Genomic DNA, 21,880 nt, shown 5'->3' with positions numbered 1-21,880 from the left:
AGGTTTAACGAAGTAACAGTGTCTGGCTTCATAATGTTTTATATTAAAAACTTATTTCCGGTATGGAAAGGAAGTGAAAAATTCTCCCCTGCTGCTATTAAGCATAAATATTTGGACGTTTCTGCGGGTGTGTTAATGATGCCTCGCAAAAACGAGATCCCAGAGGGCGTGCGAGAGGCAGTCGTGGATTTGTACAAAGAAGGAAAGGGCTATAAAGTGATTTCTAAGAGCCTAGACATTCACCTGTCCACGGTCAGGCAGATCATCTACAAATGGAAGCGGTTTAACAGCGTCGCGACGCGGCCTCGCAGCGGCCGTCCTCCCAAGACGGAGCCGGGGATGCTGGACGAGGTGAGGTTTAGGGGGGGTTTGTGCAGAGCTGCAGATGTTTCAGGGCTCACACACCCCGCCGAATGGTGAAGGAATAAGAGCAGATGTGGATATTGTAGCCGTTTCCCCCCGCGGACACCAGTTTTCACTGCGGTTCATGAAGACGTTTCGTTTATCCATTTTTCTGGGCGGAATTCTTGCAGACTTGTCTCAAGGCTTGCAGCAGAGGAGAGGGGTTCAAAATAATAAAAGCCTCATGCAAGTCTAATTTTGAAGTGATTTTAGAAATAAGTAGACTTTAGTGGGCTGGCTGGTGCTGGAAGACCAAATCAAACAAAGGAAAAGCCTGATTGAGGGTCATTTAATGTCTCTTCTTCATTAACACCTCATCTGAGAGGGAGCTGGTTGCAGGCGAGATCCAAACCGGAAACCGGAAGTCACAAGCGGAAGTTGTTCTTCTTCGTGTAACTTAAAACTTTGTCGGCGTGCTGGACTTGCCGCGACGAGGAAGAACGGTAAGAGAAATTGTGTTTTAATTATCCTCAAATTGTGGTATGTTCTCTAAGATGCAATTCTATGCTATTTATAAATGTAATGCATCGAAGAGTTAGAGTGCCATGTGTCGGGAAGGCTGTTTCTCTGCTTAACTCGATGGTCTGGGCTATTGTTATCTTAGCCACAGTAGGTAATAGTGATAATAGTGATAGTAATAGTGAGTTAATAGTGATGTCGTATGGTAATTTTATCTATGTTTTTATTGGGTTGTGGCGTAAAACACATTTGCACTCTCTCATACGGTGGCCGAGACCCGCCATTCCTGAAAATTAAAGAAACGCCGCTGCAAATCAAAAAAAAAAGACGTGAATAAAAAAGCCACAACGGAAGTGAATTACCAGGCACTATTTTTGCTGATGCACCGACCGCGGTTGAATTGGTTTGATATTGGATATCAAACCAATTCTTTTGTGTTCGACATTCAACACTCATAAAACTTGTGATACATACCACTGATTTTGGTCAAACCACTTGTGATGTGTTCATGGTCATCTATACTATATATCACAAAACAGTAATTATTAAAAAATCATATAAAAAATCACATACATGGGCTGATTTAATGAGGTTTAATTAATTCAACACCCATAAAACTTGTGATACATAACACCGATTGTTTTATGGGTGTTGAATTCATTAAACCGCGCATAATATGATTTTATAATAATTACTCTCTTGTGATACATAGTCTAGAGATGACCATGAACACATCACAAGCAATATGACCAAAATCAGTGGTATGTATCACAAGTTTTATGGGTGTTGAATGTCGAATATCCAATATCAAACCAATTCAACCGCGGTGATGCACCGGTGTTATTATGTGAGAGGAGGACAAGACGAAGAGGATGTAAGTGAAAAGAAAGAAATAAGAAGAGCGAAGAATAAGAAGAACAATGAACGAAAAAATAAGTGAAAAGGTTAGTGTTCAAAGTCGCTACGTGTAATTTTTAATCTGCAACACTGGTGCATCGGCAAAAATAGTCCCCGGTAATTCACTTCCGTTGTGGCTTTTTTATTTGCGTTGTATTTTTATTTTATTTGCAGCAGGGTTTATTTTATTTGCAGTGAGATTTCTTTATATTATGTTTTTGTTGTTGCTTTTTTTTCTGTATGTTTTGAATTTGTTTTAAAATTTTATATTTTTTTCCTTATGTGTTCGAAATAAACTAATCAATAAATCAATATTTGCAGCGTTTATTTTATTTGCAGCGTTTATTTTATTTGCAGCGGCGTTGGTTTCTGTTTGCAATATTACTTTTATTTTCAGCAATGGCGGGTCTCGGCCACCGTACTCACTATTATTAGGCGATAAAAATCGTATATCATATAAAAACACACACACATATATATGTATATGTAGCCCCGGGTGTTTGCACTTAAATAAACGTGGCTACATAGGAGTGCTGCAGGGCCTCCTCTTCCATCCTATAGTCGATGTTCAGTATGTCAGTTTGTATCGCAAATCCATGTTCCCTAATGCATCTGTAAATTTTTCTAGATACCAATGTTGTTTGACTTCTCTTTTTTCAGATGCACCCCTCTATTGTAAATAGAGATGCCGGTCTGGAGTTTACAGCCCTGTCGTCCTCACAGTTTGGGTGTCCTCTCTGCCCCAAATTTGTAACAGGAACTGGTAGTGTGATAAACAGGCACATAAGAAACCACAGAGAAAATGCAGTGCATTTCCAGGGTATGTTGCTGAGAAATATCTTTTTGAGATCATATACCTTTACATGTAACAGTAATGTTCAATGATATTTGTGTTTTTGCATGTATAAGATTGTCAGATTTTAACCAGTGTTACAGTGAGTTGCACTGCTTTGAGTTCTGTGGATAAGCTTAGCAAAGAAAGCAAGTTACTTTCAATAGATCCCCATTTGTAGCGTTTAGTGGAGTTGTTTCATCTTTTGAAATGGTCATAACTTTCAAGTAAGAAAAAATACAATTGTATATAGTTTATAGGATGATGTTATGTTTTTTTTTGTTTCTCAGTTATAATATGATTTTAAGACAAATTACTCTTTCTTTACAGAAAATATCATCTGCAGATGCAATCTGCCCTGCCGAGATGGAAGTCATTTTCATTGTCCATTTTGTGGCAAAACTATACTTCGAAAAGACACCATAACATTACATCTGACTGATTGTCACCAAAAATGTGATGTGGTCCAACCCAAATTGGAGCCACCTTGTAAACGACCCGTGGTCCCACCCAAATTGGAGCCACCTTGTAAACGACCCGTGGTCCCACCCAAATTGGAGCCACCTTGTAAACGACCCAAACCAGAGACCCACCCTACATTACCGGAGGACTGTACTGTTCCATCAGTGAGTGTTGAACATTCATACTCCGTTCCACCTTCTGTGTCTGCACTGACTGCAGACCACACGTACACACGAACAACATCACCCAAGACCCCCACAGCTGCCACAGATTTTCAAGAGCCAGATTCTGGTCGGTCATCCCCAACTACAACCTCAGAGCATCCCATGGTTCCAGAGGAAGAGGTCACTATAGAGCTGCCATTATCCCATGTGAAGTGCCCTCAATGCCCCACTGTTCTGTACAAGAGGAATTTGTTTTTACATATACAAAGAAAACATGGTCAACCTAAAGATATCACAGCAAAATCTCACTTAAAAAGCATATGTGTTGACCCAAGTAATGGCCTCTACGCAGTCCGAAAAACGGCTTGTGGCTTCAGTGTCCCAGTACATGTGCAGCGCAAGACATGGGGCCAGCAACATGTCACGAAATGTGAAATGGAAGATTGTCGGCAATACCACCTGCTTGCGCAAAGGACTGGCCTCCCTCACGGCCTGTGCGATCATATTCGTTCTCTGGATTATTGCAGCGCCACTGCCACCGAGGAACCACTGCACCACCAAGTCCTCCAGGAAATGTTGGAAAACCATATTTTTTGTGACTCCAAAGTGGAAGTGTGCAAAAAGAGGCAAAGAGAAGCAGAGGAAGCACATGTCCCCTTGTCTATGTTGGTGGAACTTGGTGGTTCTGAAAATTATATTTGCCTTTCCATTTATGAACCAGAGTTATACCATTACAGCACATTAGGGAGAGTCATAGTAACACATAACATTACAAAAAACACCTGGCATTGTCCCTGTGCCAAAGCACATGCATCTTGTACTCATAAATACATTGCAAAGTGGCACCTTTTCGAAAAAAATAAACACCTTTTCATGACTGCGCCACCAACAACTACATCACCGGTAGCAACTCACCCTGTCAGTCACCCTACTGCAGAGACAGAACTGTGAGGTGTGTATGAGCACAAAAAAATACCCACCACCCTCCCTGAAGAGGCCACAGCCCGCAGAGCTCCCACAGATTTCCCTCAGCAATTGTTTCCCAATGAAACAACTTTGGTTGGGTTAGGAAACGACCGGCAGGATTCTACCATAAAACGGAAATAAAAAGTTAAAAAAACGTATGTATGTATATATATTTTTCTTTTTTTGCATCTTTAGTAAGTACATTATATATATATATATATATATATATATATATAAAAATGTGTGTGTGTTTTATAGTTTTCGTTTTATGGCCGCTTGTAAACTACCTCTGTCATATTTCTGGTATGGATCGGCACGACGAATAATAGACACGAAGGAGACCAACTTCCGCTTGTGACTTCCGGTATGGATTGGATATATGGCGGCCATAGATATAGATAAAGCCTTTATATATATCTATGATGGCGGCGTCCTTGTCGGCCACCTTGCCTGCAGTCAGGTACTCTTGGCTCATCTCCTCTCCGCCATCCTGCATGGAAATTACTCTGAGGTCTAAACACCAGTTGGCCTTCTTGGTCAAAAAGCTTTAAGAGTTTTCTAACAAAATGTGTTTAAAGTTGCAATCAAAACCAAATTGAATTAACTAAAGTGTGTTAAAAATCATCTTAAATGATGTATTAATGTATGGATGGATAGATTGGAGTGGTTCATGGGTCACTTTAGGCTCTCAGGACACATTGCTTATATATATGAGTCAAGTGACTGTTTAAAGTGAGTTAAATCATGACTACTGCCTGCAATAATTAATTTCCCAATTAATCAAGCATTTTTGAACTGAAATAAAATGAATATGATAAAGACAAAAATGATAATGACACTCTTAAGACATCTGTAAATAAATAAATACAATGCATTAAGAAAAAAAAAAAGAAGCTTCATTCGACAGCTTTATATTCTCCACAAAACTCTAACCCACTTTTTTAAAGATGTGAAGTCTGAACGGGTTTAAGACGAGACGTTAACACTACGTAGGGATGTGTGCTCACCTGTCTGTATCTCTGCGTCTTTAAGTCGCTGCACGGAGAAGAAACTTGGTCAGCTTCATCAGATGACGAAACCACAGAAGAAGATCCAATGGTGAGTTATTTTATTTCATGTTCTGTTCTGTTGTGTGCGTGTGTGATGTCGTGGCCAAAAGTTTTGGCAGTGATTTAAAAGTCCAGTCTCAATTCAATTTTATTTATATAGCTTTTATTACCATAGAAGTTTTCTCTAGGCGCTTTCCAGAGACCCAGAACATGACCCTCGGCTATTAGCTGTTAGCGAGAGATACCTCAAAAGAAACATGCAGCCTTGCATCACATTGGTCTGTTAAAAATAGTTCACCTGAAAGAACCATTTCCTGCATCATCACCAATTTATCTCTAAAGAGAGAAATTCAGCTGCAGGATGTGTGAAAGGGTCCAGCAAGACCAGGACTGTTTCCTTGTGAGGATTCAACTCAAACTGAAGAACAAGTTAAAAATTGTTCTCATGCGACATTGTGGGATTACTAAGGGAAACATTTATTTATTACTTATTTAAAACCTTTGGGAAACTATAAAGTGCTTAGAGATGTTCTTTGGTATACAGTACTATAAAAACATAATCTAAGAATTTCAGCAATGTTTGTGACACTGCCTAAACTTCTGGGTTTAAAAACTATAAATAAATTAATGATGTTGTAATTTGGTGTTTTACATGGTTAACTTGTGAGGGATGTTGCTCTCTTTATGACACAATACCAGGAGCAGTTTTTTGATCCAAACTTCGACGGGGAGAAGAAGATCTACGCCGGCTCCTCGGTCTCCGTGGGCGCCCTCCTCCTCCTCCTGCTGACCTTCATCCTGAAGCACGGCCTGACCAAGGCGGCGAGCAAAGACCTGCTGGACCTGCTGAACATCCTGGTGCCCGGATGTGTCCCCAAGTCTCTGCGCTTCCTCAAGAAACACATGACCGAGTACAAAAGCAAGACGGAGACTCACTTCTACTGCCCCAAGTGTGCCAACTACCTGGGCGTTGAACCCGGGACCGAGTGCGAGGTGTGTCAGCAGAGCTTCAGCAGGGAGGGGCTGCTCGAACGGGCCTTTTACTTCCTGGTGATGCCGCTGGAGATCCAGCTGAGGAGCCTCCTGGCGCGCGTCCACACCGAGCTGGGGCGGCACGTGGCGAGGGACGGCTGCATCTCCGACGTCGGCACCGGCAGCGAGTCCCGGCGCGAGCGCCAGAGCGACAGCATCACGCTCGCCTTCAAGTGCGACGGCTTCCCGCTGCTGCGGTCGTCCAGGTCCTCGGTGTGGACGGTGATGTGCACCGTCAGCGAGCTGCCGTACGTGGAGCGCTGCAGGAACGTGCTGCTGCACACGCTGTGGTTCGGCCGCGGGAAGCCGCAGATCCAGAACCTGCTGACGCCGTTCATCAACGAGTTCCACCAGCTGTCCGGGGACGGGTTCCGCTGGGCGGACGGGACCGGCACCGAGCGCCACACCCGGGTCACTGCCAGAATCTGCGTGTGCGACCCGGCGACCATGCCGGTGATGCAGAACTTCCAGCCGTGCGGCAGCGAGTTCGGCTGCGGGTTCTGCTACCACAAGGGCGAGGTGGTGCAGCGGGGGCGGGACTGCGCCCGGGTTTACCCCCTCCAGGCGGACGGGTGCGACCTGCGCCACATGGCGGAGACGGAGCAGCTGGTGGAGCTGGTCATCGAGCACGGCTACGAGCAGGGTCAGATGGGGGTCAAGGGTCCCAGCCCGCTGCTCCTGCTGCCGTCCTTCGACATCATCAAGGGCTTCGTCCCCGATTACATGCACTGCTTCTGCCTCGGCGTCGTCCCCGAGTTCGTCAACCTCTGGTTCAACCCCCTTCACGCCAAAAAGCCCTTCCACCTGACGGCTCAGCGGCTGCGTGACCTGGACCAGGTTCTGGCCGCAGTCGAGCCTCCGGACGAGGTGAGGCGGAGCCCGCAGCGCCTCGCCGAGCGCACGCACTGGCAGGCGTCTGACTGGAGGGCCTTCGGCCTGCTCTACTCCCCGCTGGCGCTGAGGGGCGTCCTGCCGCCGCCCTACTACGAGCACTGGATGCTGCTGGTGTCGGCGCTGCACGTGCTGCTCTCGCCGTCTGCCTCCCACGAGGAGCTGGGCGCCGCAGAGCTGAGCCTGGTCCGGTTCGTGGCGCAGGTGCAGGCGCTGTACGGGCTGGAGAACTGCTCGTTCAGCTGCCACCTGCTGACGCACCTGGCGGAGGCCGCCCGCGACTGGGGGCTGCCGTGGTCCCACACGGCCTTCGTGCTGCAGAACCGGAGCCGCCGGCTGCTGCAGATGCACGCGGCGGCGCGCGCGCACATCTTCACGCGCTTCTTCCTGTTCGAGGACGTGATGAGGAGAGGCGGCGCGGCGCTCAGAGACGCCGGCGCAGAGGTGCGGGACCTCTTCTCCTCCATGACGGACTGCGACGTCGCCACGATGGCGTCAGGATCCAGCGAGCATCCCGTGACTCTGGGATGCAGCTCTCAAAGACCTCTCAGCGCGCGGGAAAGGTCGGCGCTGCAGACGGACGCCGCGTGGCGCGGACGACACCAGGACTGCGTAACCGAGTACAAGTGTTTGGTCTACAACAACATGCTGGTTACCACGCGGGACCGCAGCGCCGCGTGCAGAAGGAACAACTCGGTGCTGGAAACGAGCGGCGGCTTCGTGGTGGTGGAGTCCGTGGTTGCCATGGCGACGCCGTGCGGCTGCGGCGGGGAGCCCGTCTGCTCCTGCAGGGACCCGGTGCTCCTCTGCAGGAAGCTGCTGCCGGCCAGCGGGCCGTCGGAGGACCAGGACGCGCCGCCCAACACGGACCTCTCCAAGTTCCTGGTGGCGGTCCGGAGCTCGGAGGAGATGTGCGCCGTGGCGTGCGCAGACATCGCTGCTAAGTGTTTTGTGATGGAGCGGGAGAGTCAGCTGTACGTCATGAGGATGCCCATGTTTGAGACGCATTGAAAGATCTAAGCTCTAAAAGGTGTTAAACTTTTGTAATTGTTCGTGTTTGTAATCACTGTTGGTGAAGCTGAACACTACGCATGTCTCTTTACAGCTATGGGTGGGCTGTTGTACGACTTCCAGGTATCACTGTTATTGCCCACGTGAGCTGAGTTGAAGTCCCCCAGTAGAACGATGGAGTCCCCAGTTGGAGCATTATCCAGTTCTCCTCCCAGGGACTCCAAGAAGGCCGGGTACTCCGCACTGCTGTTGAAGTGAAGGGTGAAGGAAGTCTCTGCGGAGACCGCTTCCCCCGCGACGCGCTTATCCGTTAGCGGCGGAAAATGGATGGATGTTGTACGACTTAACTGTGTAACGCCATCCCATCATGTGAGCTTCCTGTTTTGGGCGGTTACTTTGCACACTTGTACAAGTCCATGTTTTATAACGTCTGTAAATCAGACCGGAAGGTTCTGAGACCATGAGTGGCGATGTTTCTTTTTACTTTTTTATTTCTCTTTAATGCAAAACAATGAAAACAAATGTTAATTTTAGTTGAAATTGTCCAGATTTCAGTTCAGGGTTTTGTTATTGTTGTTTCAGCTGTGATTGCGGAGCGTGAATCTGTTCTGATCAGTGGCGGCTGGTCAGTAGGGGGCGCTAGGGCGCCGCCCCCATCAAATCAAGAGAAGAAGAATACAAATAAAACAAAAAACATGTAATATGCACATAATTATTAAAACAAGGTGTTATTTCAGTCTGTGGGTGACTGTCAAGAGTAATTAAATGTTTAAATATTTATTTGGTTCCAAAATTTGATTTACTTATGGAAGTAAGGGGCGTCGGTCAAACAGAATCCAGTGTAAACTCTCCAACATTTGATATATATATAACATTTTCTTTTGAAATATTTGTTGATCAAATATCTGAAAGAAAGGAACATTATCTTTCCAGACAGAACAATGGAAATGTTAATAGTTTTTCTTCTCTCTAATATGTAAAATAAACTGAACCCAAACCAGGAAGAAAAGAACAAATCAAAATAATAGTGGACTTTTTCCACTGCAGCAGAACTGAACTGCTTCACTAACCCTAACCCTAAAACTTATGACCAATAAGCCATTGTTGTTGGTTGGTTACATTTTTCAAAATTAAAGGACCAAAATATTATTTTCTACCTTTTCTTTTTTCCCCATTGTTCCAACTTGTACCTAACCGTGACTTCTGTGTTTGTTACACCCTTATATATGCCACGGTCTATTGCGCCGCCCAAAAATTGTTTAGCACCAGCCGCCACTGGTTCTGCTGTGACGACCCAGACGGGTCAACGTTCCCTTCATTCCTGTGAAGAGGAGAAGATTCTCGTGAATGTAAAAGTGGGCTGGAACTTGAGGACGTCCACTTGATCAGAACTGATTGTTTTTATTTGTTATTTATGTGTTTTGGGTTCGATGTGCACGTGCTGGGACATGGTCCTCCTTTCTGTCCCGGTTAGAAAGTTTAGATCGCTGGTTTAGTCGTTTCTTATGAGGAATGTGCCTTTTCTTTTGTACTCTGGCCGCACGGCGTTCACACTTTATGTCATGTGAAATAAAATAAAGACCTAAGTTATCACCAAATGTCAAACGTCTACAAACGGTCATGTTTGCTGTCTTTCAGTTTAATGTTTTTACGTGGTGTTACACGCAGTACTCGAGATGAGGGGGGGATGGCATCCCCCCCTGAAATAAAAACGGTCAAAATCATCCCCCCTGTAAAACTGCCATCTTGCCTTTCCATCCCTTATATCATTTCATCAATGAATGTGGTTTTACTGCTATTTCAACATTTAGTCATCACCAGAAAAATGTGACAATTTTCACCTGTTTCAGGTACATTTTCACTTGAAATAAGTAGGAAAATCTGCCAGTGGGACAAAATGTATCTTATTACAAGCAAAAAAATCTTGTTCCACTTGTTTTTCTACTTATTTTAAGTGAAAATCTACGTGAAACAGGTGAAAATTGTTGTTTTTTTCCAGTGATGAGTCTTGTTTTAAGTGTAATGAGATTTTTTTACTAAAATGAGACATTTTAACTAGAAATAAGACAAATATTCTTAAGATTTTGAGGTTTTGCAGTGATCCATTTTACTTATCTGTATTTGATGTAAGTGTGGATATTTAAACCTTACAGAAGGCTGCATTTAACTGCTGCTATGTCATTCCTGCAGTATTTCTGCAGGTGTTTTGGTCAGTGCTATTATTTGTAATATATTATATTATTTGTAATCAGCACAAATTATCTGTCCCCATATGATAAAATCCACCATCCCCCCTGATTCTTTTTTACAACTCGAGTACTGGTTACACGGGTCATCCCGGTTGCATCTCCCTCCACCAATGTGCTTGACAACGGGCATGTTGGGGTGTTGTGACCAAAGGTCTCCAAGTTGTGCACATTTCTGCAGAAGCTTTATAGTCATTTCTTTTGTGTCTACTTGCACCGTCCTGTCTTTTTTCCGTATTCAGTGTTTGTCGACTGAGGCGTTAGAGTCTCGAATGTTCCTCTTGGATGTTTTTCAAACCATTTCTCTGAGCGTACCTGTTTTAACTTCCTTTGACGTCCACTTGTGGAGAAGTTGCAGCCTGCCGGCCAGCCTGCTTCAGCTTCTTGATCCAAGGAATAAGTTTGGTTTCTCTGCGTTTCCACGGTCCTGTACCAGTGCATGCTGGACCCTTCTGCACAGGTGAAAATAAAGAGAAATAACAGTGATGGAAGCAAAACACCAATCAACAAAAAACAGGTATACAGGTAGGTGGGTATAGATCATCAGTTTTGCAATAAAAACTCAATCCACGATATTAATAGTAACTCATTTTGGTTGTTTTAAATAGCGGCTCGTGGATGTTTTCGTACACCCCATTGCCCCCGTCCCACTGCAAACATCTGTTATGAATACCAGACCTGTGTTGGGAGGTGAGAGGGTCAGGGTTGCTGAAACCGGCAGCTGTGTTGTCAGTTACTTTCATTTTTCAGATTCAGACGACTTTATTGATCCTTTTGGGAGGTTCCCTCTGGGAAATGGACATCTCCATCTCACACACAGCTCTGTCATTTACAAATCAAACACCCCAAAAACCAAACACCCGTATAAAGATAAAAATACAAATAATAGAAATTTAAAAAATAAAAAGTGCAGTGCCACAAATAGAATTATATGGATAGAAAATAAATAAGTGTTATGTCATATTGCACTGAGTCTTTTCACGAGTCTTGTAGGGCGATGGGCACGACGAGCCACGTGCTTTTCACTTCCAGGGGAAACGGCAGGTTAAATCCTTGCTGGCCGAGGGGGAGAAGATGATGTTTTACTCATCATTCAAAGCAGGCCGTCGGCTTTAACGTTAACTAATAATACAATATAAGAATAACACGAATATTTGTCTTATTTCTAGTTAAAATGTCTCATTTTAGTAAAAAAATATCATTACACTTAAAACAAGACTCATCACTGGAAAAAACAACAATTTTCACCTGTTTCAAGTAGATTTTCACTTGAAATAAGTAGAAAAATCTGCCAGTGGAACAAGATTTTTTTGCTTGTAATGAGAAGATAAATCTTGTTCCACTGGCAGATTTTTCTACTTATTTCAAGTGAAAATTTACTTGAAACAGGTGAAAATTGTCAAATAAGTTATTTTTCTGGTGATGACTCTAAATGTTGAAATAGCAGTAAAACCACATTAATTGATGAAATGACATAAGGGATGGAAAGGGGGGATGATTTTGACTGTTTTTATTTCTGACTCACCTCGAGTACTGTGTATATGTATATATATATATATATATATATATAGAATTATTGTAATGATATGACGATGTGAGTGTGCAGATATTAGGTTATTCTGACCCCCCCTGGTTCCCCTGTGAGGCATGGTGACTCCATGTTTGCCGTTGGTTCTCCCGCGGGGCCGGCTGATCCACGTTCTCGTCCCGCTGACAGGTTGCACCTCTGTTTGGGACATTCCTCCCAGCATTCCTGTCACCCGCTGACCTGCCGTGACCCCCCCAGGGGGCCCCAGCCCTCCTGGAGCCCCAGCAGCTGCTACGGGTCAGTGGGCTCCTGCCAGGCCGTGGAACAGAGATACATCTTCATGATGGAGTCAGTGGAGCGGCAGGCCAAATTGACATTTTAAGTGCGTGTCCTTCGTTATTTACTGGCAACGCAAAAGAGATATTTATGCGTTTTGGCAGAATTGTTGGTGCAGATTGGCTTTTAAGAATGCTGTCTGCAACGATTTGCATCAGTGTAAGAATGTCACCCTTTAATATCTATTCATTTCATATTTTCATTTTCAAATATCTTTTTATTGAAGCCAAGGTATAAGAGGACAGTTATATATAAAGATAATATGTTTGCTTTTAACAGAACATACATACAAATGTACAAATATAACCCCCCACCCTACAACATCTGGTGCATCCCAGTCTAAGAAAACAAAATGAGTAAAGAACATATTTTCATTTTCACTGAAAAAAACTCAAAATCTTATTATATTATATTTGTCATATTTCAAGTTAGGGCTGTGCGATTAATCGATTTTAAATCTAAATCGGATTTATTAATCAAGACGATGTTAAAAAAAGGAAAATCGGAAAATCGATTTTCCTTTTTTGCAGCTGGCTGCATTACAGACAGAGCTCGTCTAGTCATCTTTGTTTGGTCAAGAAAAATGTAAATGTTGTCACTTTACTAAACTCAAGGAGGATTTACAGTATCTTTCAATTGCACTACATTCCCAATAGGGAAATTTGTTTGCTATTTTTCTTTAAAAATAAAGATAAAATATTTGAAACTATTTATTCCATTGTCTTTTGTAGTTTTACCAAAAAAATCGAAATCGAAAATCGGGTTTTCAGAGAAAAAAATCGGGATTTTATTTTTGTCCAAAATCGCCCAGCCCTATTTCAAGTTAAAATGTCAAATTTTTTGTCAAAAAATATCATTACCGGTACACTTAAAACAAGAGTAATTACCAGAAAAATAACTTATTTGACAATTTTCACCTGTTTCAAGTAAATCTTCACTTGAAATAAGTAGAAAAATCTGCCAGTTGGACAAGATTTATCTTCTCATTAAAGCAAAAAAAAATCTTGTTCCACTGGCAGATTTTTCCACTTATTTTAAGTGAAAATCTACTTGAAACAGGGGAAAATTGTTGTTTTTTCCAGTGATGAGTCTTGTTTTAAGTGTAATGAGATTTCTTTGACTAAAAATGAGACATTTTAACTAGAAATAAGACAAATATTCTTGTTAGGATTTTGAGTTTTTGCAGTGTTCAAGGGGTCTTGTGCTTGCAGTTGGCTCAACGGCGGCGGTTCCTTGTGATTTTAGCAGTGTCCCCCCCGAGGAACACGTCAACTAAATGGTTCTCAGCCAAGAAATGGGCAAACTGTGTGGATCATGTAGTTTCAGTAACATCTGACCCACATTAGTAAATAAATCACCCTCCTAAAATCCAGGTAGATTCCAGCCGGTCCACATGAACACCCAGGTAGGAACTCTACTGACCCCCCTACTTCAGTGATGTCACACTCATGCAGCTGTGTCCATCGCTTTATTCTGAAAGGCTGATGGTTGGTCTGCAGAGAACGTCACACGCACCAGAAAACCTGTCTGCGCAGCATGAAATCACCATTTCAACCATTTCTGCACAGCTCTGTTTGCAGAAGCTGGTTCTGAGGAGTCGAGCGACCCGCTCCACCCCCCACCCTCCACAGGGTGGGCCTGTTGGAAGAAGGTGCTGCAGCTTGGTGCAACCTTCTTAAAGCTCGGTGTCGAGCTGGGGAGAGAGAACGATGGACGGCTGAAACGGCTGTTAACCAGTCCTGGTCTGTGATGTCACAGTTTCCTGCAAATCCAAACTGCTCAATGAAAATATTTTCAGACCTTGGCACCAAAGTGGCAGGATTGTGTTTTTATTTATTTATTTATTTTACTTTGTTGTCACTTAGTGAAAACATAACATTCAACTAGGAAACTTTAAATGTATGTACCGTATTTTCCGCATTATAAGGCACACCTTCAATGATTTACATATTTTAAAACATGTTCCATATATAAGGCGCACCGCATTATAAGGCACACTGCATTATATGGTAACCGTACTATAGTGGCTGGGGTTGAGTTACGTATCTACCTGATGCGCTACAGGAAATGCTACAAAATCCTACAGCAAATGCAAAAAAAAACAAGAAGAAAAGTACCGTATGTCAAACTTTATTAACAAAATAAAAACCAGCTTTGCTCCGTCTCGTCAAAGTCGCCATTATGTGAGTCAGCGTCGCTGCTGTTGTCTTGAACGTCCGTGACGATTCCTGACGTTTTTAGCGCCATTACTTTGGCGACACCAACTACATTACCCACAATCCCCCTGACTACAGTAACAGAAATTACCGTAATGATCATATATAAGGCGCACTGCATTATAAGGCGCACTGCCGGTTTTTGAGAAAATGAAAGGCTTTTAGGTGCGCCTTATAGTGCGGAAAATACGGTAATTGAAATTCCATCTTCCCTGATTGTGATGTTTGTGGTTGTGTAGAGGACTAGAGTAATTCTGCCCTCATCACCAGGGCCGCCGCTCTCTCCCCGAAGAGCAGCAGACGCTGTATTTCTGTAAATGGAGCGTCCTCTCTTTGCTGCCGTGCTGAGCTTTTAGTAACTGATCTCATCGAGGCGCTGCTGCAAAATCACCACGGGCCTGTTCGCCTGCTCCTCCTTCTCCCTCGTTCCTCCTTGTATCCTTGCGTTCTCAGTTGATATCACATGAACTGTTATTATAACCATGTTGTATCTTCTCTTTTTAAATAAAGCATCTCATTTACTTGAAATCAATAATTGACTTTATTTGAAAATAATAATAATAATTAAAGCTGCAAGCAGCGATGAACGGGCCCTCGCACTCACGGCCACCGCCCCCCATAAGCATATCAGAAATGACACCACCCACCACTCTCTATGTCAAACCATTCAAAAGTTATAGCAGAAAAAAGGGACAACCAATCAGAAGAAGGGGCGGGGCTAATTCAGGCCAATGAAGGTCAAGGACTCCATACAGAATCCGATGACACCACCCACGACTCTCTATGTCAAAACATTCAAATGTTATAGCAGGAAATAGGGACAACCAATCAGAAGAAGGGGCAGGGCTAATTTTCACCAATTATGGTCAAGGACTCAATACTGAGTCCCATGACACCACCCACGACTCTCTATGTCAAACCATTCAAAAGTTATGGCAGAGAAAAGTATTCTAGGGGGCGCTGTTGAGCCGTTAGGCCACGCCCATTAATGCAAACCATGAAATATCAAATTTATCGCCAGGCCTGGCTTGCATGCAAAATTTGGTGACTTTTGGAGAACTATCAAATATGGACCAATCAGATGAAGGGGACGCGTGCTTTTTGGCGTTTAGCATCACCACGGTAACACTTTTTAAAGAGAAAAGTAATGCGCGTAGTCGCAGGATGGAGACGCACATTCTGAGGTATAACACACCTGGGTGAACGTTACGGTTCGGGCCGTATTAATTGCCGAAGGAATGGCATAAATTGCGCCCAAAATACACAATTAATTCAAAATGGCTGACTTCCTGTTCGGTTTCGCCCATTGCGCCAAGAGACTTTTCTTTAAGTTGCGACATGATACAGGTGTGTACCGATTTTCGTGCATGTACGTCAAACCGTATTGTGGGGCTTGAGGCACAAAGTTTTCAAGGGGGCGCTGTTGAGCCGTTAGGCCACACCCATTAATGCAAACCATTAAATATCAAATTTATCGCCAGGCCTGCCTTGCATGCAAAATTTGGTGACTTTTGGGGAACTATCAAATATGGACCAATCAGATGAAGGGGACGCGCGCTTTTTCGCGTCTAGCGTCGCCACGTTAACACTTTTGAAAGAGAAAAGTAATGCGCGTAGTCGCAGGATGGAGACGCACATTTTGATGTATAACACACCTGGGTTCACGATACAGTTCGGGCCGTATTAATTCTCGAAGGAATGGCTCATATTGCTCCAAAATTACGCGATTAATTCAGAATGTTCAAAATGGCCGACTTCCTGTTCGGTTTCGGCCATGGCCGCAAGAGACTTTTCTTTAAGTAGCGACATGATACAGGTGTGTACCGATTTTCGTTCATGTACGTCACACCGTATTCTGGGGCTTGAGGCACAAAGTTTTTTCGGTCTGAACCAATCACATGAAGGGTGGGCGCGCTTTTTGGCATCTAGCGTCGCCACGGTAACGCTTTTGAAAGAGAAAAGTAATGCGTGTTGTCGCAGGATGGAGACGCACATTTTGATGTATAACACACTTGGGTGCACGTTACGGTTCGGGCCGTCTGTCGAAGGAATGGCATAAATTGCGCCAAAGTGACACGATTAATTCAAAATGGCCGACTTCCTGTTCGGTTTCGGGCATTACGCCAAGAGACTTTTATTAAGGTTGCGCCATGATACAGGTGTGTACCGATTTTCGTGCATGTACGTCAAACCGTATTGTGGGGCTTGAGTCACAAAGTTTTCCGGGGGGCGCTGTTGAGCCATTTTGCCACGCCCATTAATGTAAACCATTAAATATCAAATTTTTCGCCAGGCCTGACTTGCATGCAAAATTTGGTGACTTTTTGGGCACGTTTAGGGGGCCAAAAAGGCCCTCCTTTCGTCAGAAGAAAAAGAAAAAGAAAAAGAAAAAGAAAAAGAAAAAAAATTCCTACAGATACAATAGGGCCTTCGCACTGAAGGTGCTCGGGCCCTAATAACTTGATTGACTGACAAATAAGATGGTCACATCCAAAGATCTGCAAATCAATTACTCAACACATGTATAGTTTTTAATTTGTTGATAAATTACATGTGACACCCTAGAAAACATTCCAAGACAGACTAATTTAGTCTTTTCTAAAGTTATAAAATAGAGTATGTTTTTAGTTGGTGGTATAAGGATCTGAAAATTATTGGATTCCTTTTCTGAATTTAGGGGGTGATTCTTTTCACTTACAGATGTTTGATTCTGTTTGATTTTAATTCGAGGTGTTTTATTGGTTGATGAAAGCTGAACAGCAGTGTCTGTTTCAAAACATATGAACTGAATTAATTTAGTTGTAAGACTGCAAAAACAGGTTTTAAGAAATGGAAATGTTTTGTTCACCTTGATTGATTTGTTTTTTCTTTTTTCTTTAGACTTTGGCTCAACTTGCTTCTCTTCTCAGGCCATGATTTTCCAGCTTGTCCTGCTCTGCTTCTCTATCTAATTGTTTGACTTATGACAATGTCATATCAGGACGTTTTTAATAGTAAAAAAAGAGGAATTGTTACACATAGTTTGAAGTAAACTTTTAATTGTCCAAAACGAGCACTCATATTCCCCACCCCACTCTCTTCCTAATGTTTTTCCGTTTTTGTATTATTGCTGACTGGAAGCTTTTAAAAGTCTAATTTGCTTCACAAAATCTTTTTTTTCTTCTAAGTATCGAAATGACCCAGAACCATGACGGTTTCCTGCAGTTCTCAGAATTAGCCGCTAGAGGGCATCGTTGTTCAATTTCGTTGGTAAACTTTAAATTGAACAAAGATTAGGAAAAGCTGATGAGAATTCCCTTTTTTCTTTTGCGAGTAAAAACAGGGCAAAAAAATAAATAAATAAAATCATAATACAACTATAGGTGAGTGTGAAGCTGAGAGACAGAAAGTCTGTCAGCGTTTGTTTCTTTAAGACCCAGCATCTTCAAGACGAACGAAGGGAAACTGTAAAGCTGCAGAATTATAAGAAAAAAGGCGGAAACGTCTATGGCTTCTTCAAAATAAAATGTATACGGATTATTCATTATTTTTTCACTTTTGTTTTTAGGATAAAAATATAAGGATTTTCACCTTTTAAGAAAGTAAGTACTTTCTTTACCTAGTCAAGTAAATCGACTCTGTAAAGATAGTTTGATGTTTCTTACTCACATTCCTTTGTTTTGATAAATCATGAAACTCACAAGTATTCTGAATTTTAAATAAATAAATACATTTTGGTAAGAGGAGTTTTTTGGATGATATTAAAACTATCGCTTGAAAAATGTCCAGATTAAGAAAAAGGTAGGGTGATCCATAACAGCCTGACAAAAGGCAAGATGCCAACAAACTATACAGATATGTGTAGCCTTTCTCCAAACTAGTTTTTGATTAATTTCATGCATTTTTGAGAGTATGTTTATGTTTTATTGTACTATTTGATTATGTATTTGCTTGTTTTGTCATAATTTCATGATGGTAATCAATATTTATTTATCATTTTGGTTGTGCAGCCATCCTGTTTCACTTTGAGAAACATTTCTGGCACACAGACTTTTTTTTGTTTGTCTGGTTTTTCTGTTTTATATCTATATATCTTGTGGTGATTTAATGGCTCTTTCTCTTATAACTCCTCTTATAGTAATTTTTTGTCTGTATGTGGGTTTTTTGTGTCTTTCTGTGTCATATGTTTCAAAATACCTCAATTATTCAAATTACTTAAAGGGGACCTATTATGGCATCTAATACCTATTTTAAACAGGCCTTGAATGTCTTAAAAACAAGCTTTTTTTGATTGTTTTTGCTAAATAAATGAGAAATTCAGCCTCTGAGCCATGTCTTTATCATCCCATTCTCTAACCTCATTATCTATGCAGGATTCTGAGTGGGCGGGGCTATGATAATGAGGCTCTGTGCTGATTGGCTGCCTGAATGACACGATACACCGCTACGAAAAAATGGCGGAAGCTCCGGCCGGCGGAGTTACCGTGTCCTAACTGCATGCGATGCGAGCGAGCGTCAGCGACAAAATCAATTCCATCCATCCATTTGCTTTATTTTCTATTGGACTGTCCTAACTGGCTGCAGCGACGCAGCGCCGTTCTGAGCTGAACATTTGTCGGACGCCCTGCTTCTATTTTCTTCCTGTCGCTCACGTTGAAAGCCGGTTGAAAGCGCTGTAGGAAACAGTCATGGATGAGGAACGGCTGATCCAGTTAGTTGAAATGAGAAGTTATCTCTATGATTCCTCCTCATTTCACTACAAAAACCTCAATAAAGTGGCAGCTGCTGGAGGGAGATGGACAGAGAGCGTCCGATGTCACGCAGTGCTACGATAGTTGGACGCTCGCATGCAGTTACACGGTTTTATAGTTGTGGGAGTGGTTTGCATTCTGGTTATGTCACAAAAATCAGCAGAATCTGAACGGCTCGTAGATCCACATCACACTGGACGGCTCATCCGGGCGGCTGTACAGACACTGCAGAATTTAGTTGCTTTCTCCTTCTCTGAGTTGGCAGGCTGAGGGGAGACCACTTTATAAACAGGACTGTCTCAGAAAATTAGAATAATGTGATCGTCTTTTATTATTCTGACTTATATTTATCAAACAATTGTTGGTAAAGAGTAAAATGTCACCCGTAGTAACTTAAAAAACTCTTCTTTTTGATTTTGTTTCTTCGTCAGACAAAAAAAAAAAGACAATCTCTTCTCCACAATATGTGATTATTATACAGGACTGTCTCAGAAAATTAGAGTATTGTGATAAAGTTCTTTATTTTCTGTAATGCAATTAAAAAAAACAAAAAGGTCATACATTCTGGATTCATTACAAATCAACTGAAATATTGCAAGCCAGAGCCTTTTATTATTTTAATATTGCTGATTATGGTTTACAGTTTAAGATTAAGATTCCCAGAATATTCAAATTTTTTTGAGATAGGATATTTGAGTTTTCTTAAGCTGTAAACCATGATCAGCAATATTAAAATAATAAAAGGCTTGCAATATTTCAGTTGATTTGTAATGAATCCAGAATGTATGACATTTTTGCATTACAGAAAATAAAGGACTTTATCACAATATTCTAATTTTCCGAGACAGTCCTGTATGTTAAAGCAAGAAAAAACGTGTTTTTCATAATAGGTCCCGTTTAAAATAGTGGACACCTCTTCTGTCGACCCCCCCTGCTTTTACTCTGAAAGTCTCCCGGAAGTGCTCTGTGTTCCGCGCTGGTCCGTTTACGCAGCGGCCGCGGGTCCGTCGCTCCCAGCGCGCAGGGAGGAGGGAGGGCCGGGGCAGGCTGGAACCAGGCTGGAACCGGGCTGGAACCGGGCTGTGACGGGGAGAACCTGCAGCTCCGTCTCTCCGCCGCGGATGGAGCAGCCCGCGCCGCGATGAGCGCGTTTTTCCTCTCTGTGTCCGGCACGGGAAGGGTAAGAGACGCCGATGCGCGGCGGATGTGGCCGTCAGTGCAGCCCGACCGTCCAGCTGTTTTTATCCGTGTGTGTGCGTGTGTGTGGGGCGGGGGGGAATAAACGCCTTACTGTCGGAATAAAGCCATTTAGGCCAATCATGCCAGAGATAATCCCCTGGTTTGTGCTGGATGTGATGGAGATGTGGTTAATTAGGCCGCATCATTTCAGGATGATTGGCACCTCCCACCGTGATGAGAGCAATGATTCTCCTCAGCACCAAATAGGCTGTCGGGCCGTTTATTTCCCGGAGACGGCGTCCAATTCCTCCCAACACAACCCTTTGTTTTTCCTGTTCGGGGGAGAATTGAAGCGGAAACCAGTAATGAGTACAATTCATGATGACACCCTTTTTTTTTTCCTGGTCCCACATTGATGTAAGAAACAGCCGCATCTCTGGTCCACCTTACAGGCCTGGCGGTCCTCCTGAATCCGGCTTTTGGCTGGCAGGAGCTGCTCTTATTTCACGGTAAACTAAGAGTATGGACAAAAGGGGAAGAATAAAACGACAAAAGCAAAAAAAAGGCCGGTGACGTGAACAGATGGATGAATTACTCCTCTGTTCCGTGGAAGAGGCAGCGCTGCAACAGCTGTGCTCCTTCTGTCTCCCCAGGTTTGCGTGTAAAAGTGCGTTTTTCTGTCTCACTGCATGGATTTATGTGCGACAGAGCAAAAACCGGCAGATTTGCACGTTGACATGTTTGATTTTATCTCTTTTTGTTAAAAAATAACAACAAAACTCACATTTCTGTGCTCTCCTCCCCTCAGGTTCCTCCTTAGTCTCCCCAGGTTTCTCCTTAGTCTCCCCAGGTTTGCGTGTAAAAGTGCGTTTTTCTGTCTCACTGCGTGGATTTATGTGCAACAAAGCAAAAACCAGCAGATTTGCACGTTGACATGTGTGTTTTTTATCTTTTTTTGTTAAAAAATAGCAACAAAACCACCTTTTCTGTGCTCTCCTCCCCTCAGGTTCCTCCTTAGTCTCCCCATGTTTGCGTGGAAAAGTGCGTTTTTCTGCCTCACTGTGTGGATTTATGTGCAGCAGAGCAAAAACCGTCAGTTTTGCACGTTGACATTTTTGTTTTTTATCTCTTTTTGTTAAAAATAACCACAAAACCATTTCTGTGCTCTCCTCCCCTCAGGTTCGTCCTTCTGGCTCCCAAGTTTTGCGTGTAAAAGTGCGTTTTTCTGTCTCACTGCGTGGATTTATGTGCGACAGAGCAAAAACCGGCAGATTTGCACTCTGACAAGTGTGTTTTTTATCACTTTTTGTTAAAAAATAGCAACAAAACCACCATTTTTGTGCTCTCCTCCCCTCAGGTTTCTCCTTAGTCTCCCCAGGTTTGCGTGTAAAAGTGCGTTTTTCTGCCTCACTGTGTGGATTTATGTGCGAAAGAGCAAAAACCGGCAGATTTGCACGTTTAGATGTCTGTTTTTTTATCT

The 21,880-nt window shown here is 42.9% G+C and overlaps 2 protein-coding genes across 5 annotated transcripts in view; both read left to right on the top strand.

Annotated features, from left to right (window-relative positions):
• Positions 1–83: 83 nt before the first annotated feature.
• Positions 84–9,757, top strand: LOC133421839 (uncharacterized). Of its 3 annotated transcripts, XM_061711620.1 has the most exons (5): positions 231–845; positions 2,419–2,578; positions 2,921–3,216; positions 5,215–5,280; positions 5,931–9,757. In XM_061711620.1, exons 2-5 carry the CDS (start codon positions 2,419–2,421, stop codon positions 8,163–8,165), a joined length of 2,757 nt encoding a protein of 918 aa, XP_061567604.1. In that variant the 5' UTR covers positions 231–845; the 3' UTR covers positions 8,166–9,757. The 3 variants fall into 3 exon arrangements, with proteins under 3 accessions (XP_061567605.1, XP_061567604.1, XP_061567606.1); XM_061711621.1 differs by lacking the exons at positions 2,419–2,578; positions 2,921–3,216 and having other exon boundaries at positions 84–351; XM_061711622.1 differs by lacking the exons at positions 231–845; positions 2,419–2,578 and having other exon boundaries at positions 3,088–4,337.
• Positions 9,758–20,236: 10,479 nt separating this feature from the next.
• ppfia3 (PTPRF interacting protein alpha 3) overlaps positions 20,237–21,880 on the top strand; it is a 65,846-nt gene continuing 64,202 nt past the window's right edge. For both annotated transcript variants that reach the window (XM_061711117.1, XM_061711118.1), the window contains exon 1: positions 20,237–20,401. The gene's annotated coding sequence lies outside the window, so the exon portion shown is untranslated. The remainder of the gene's footprint in view (positions 20,402–21,880) is intronic.

The sequence above is a fragment of the Cololabis saira genome, chromosome 21 (assembly GCF_033807715.1).
Source record: "Cololabis saira isolate AMF1-May2022 chromosome 21, fColSai1.1, whole genome shotgun sequence".
Taxonomy (NCBI): domain Eukaryota; kingdom Metazoa; phylum Chordata; class Actinopteri; order Beloniformes; family Belonidae; genus Cololabis; species Cololabis saira.
This window is presented reverse-complemented; position numbering and strand designations above follow the sequence as displayed.

What these genes read in the sequence shown, in the direction of transcription:
- LOC133421839 (XM_061711620.1), top strand. Translation starts at nt 2,419, where the DNA reads ATGCACCCCTCTATTGTAAATAGAGATGCCGGTCTGGAGTTTACAGCC. An exon ending in AAATGCAGTGCATTTCCAGG is followed by an intron (nt 2,579 to 2,920) that starts GTATGTTGCTGA and finishes CTTTCTTTACAG; the next exon opens with AAAATATCATCTGCAGATGC. An exon ending in AGGACTGTACTGTTCCATCA is followed by an intron (nt 3,217 to 5,214) that starts GTGAGTGTTGAA and finishes TGCGTCTTTAAG; the next exon opens with TCGCTGCACGGAGAAGAAAC.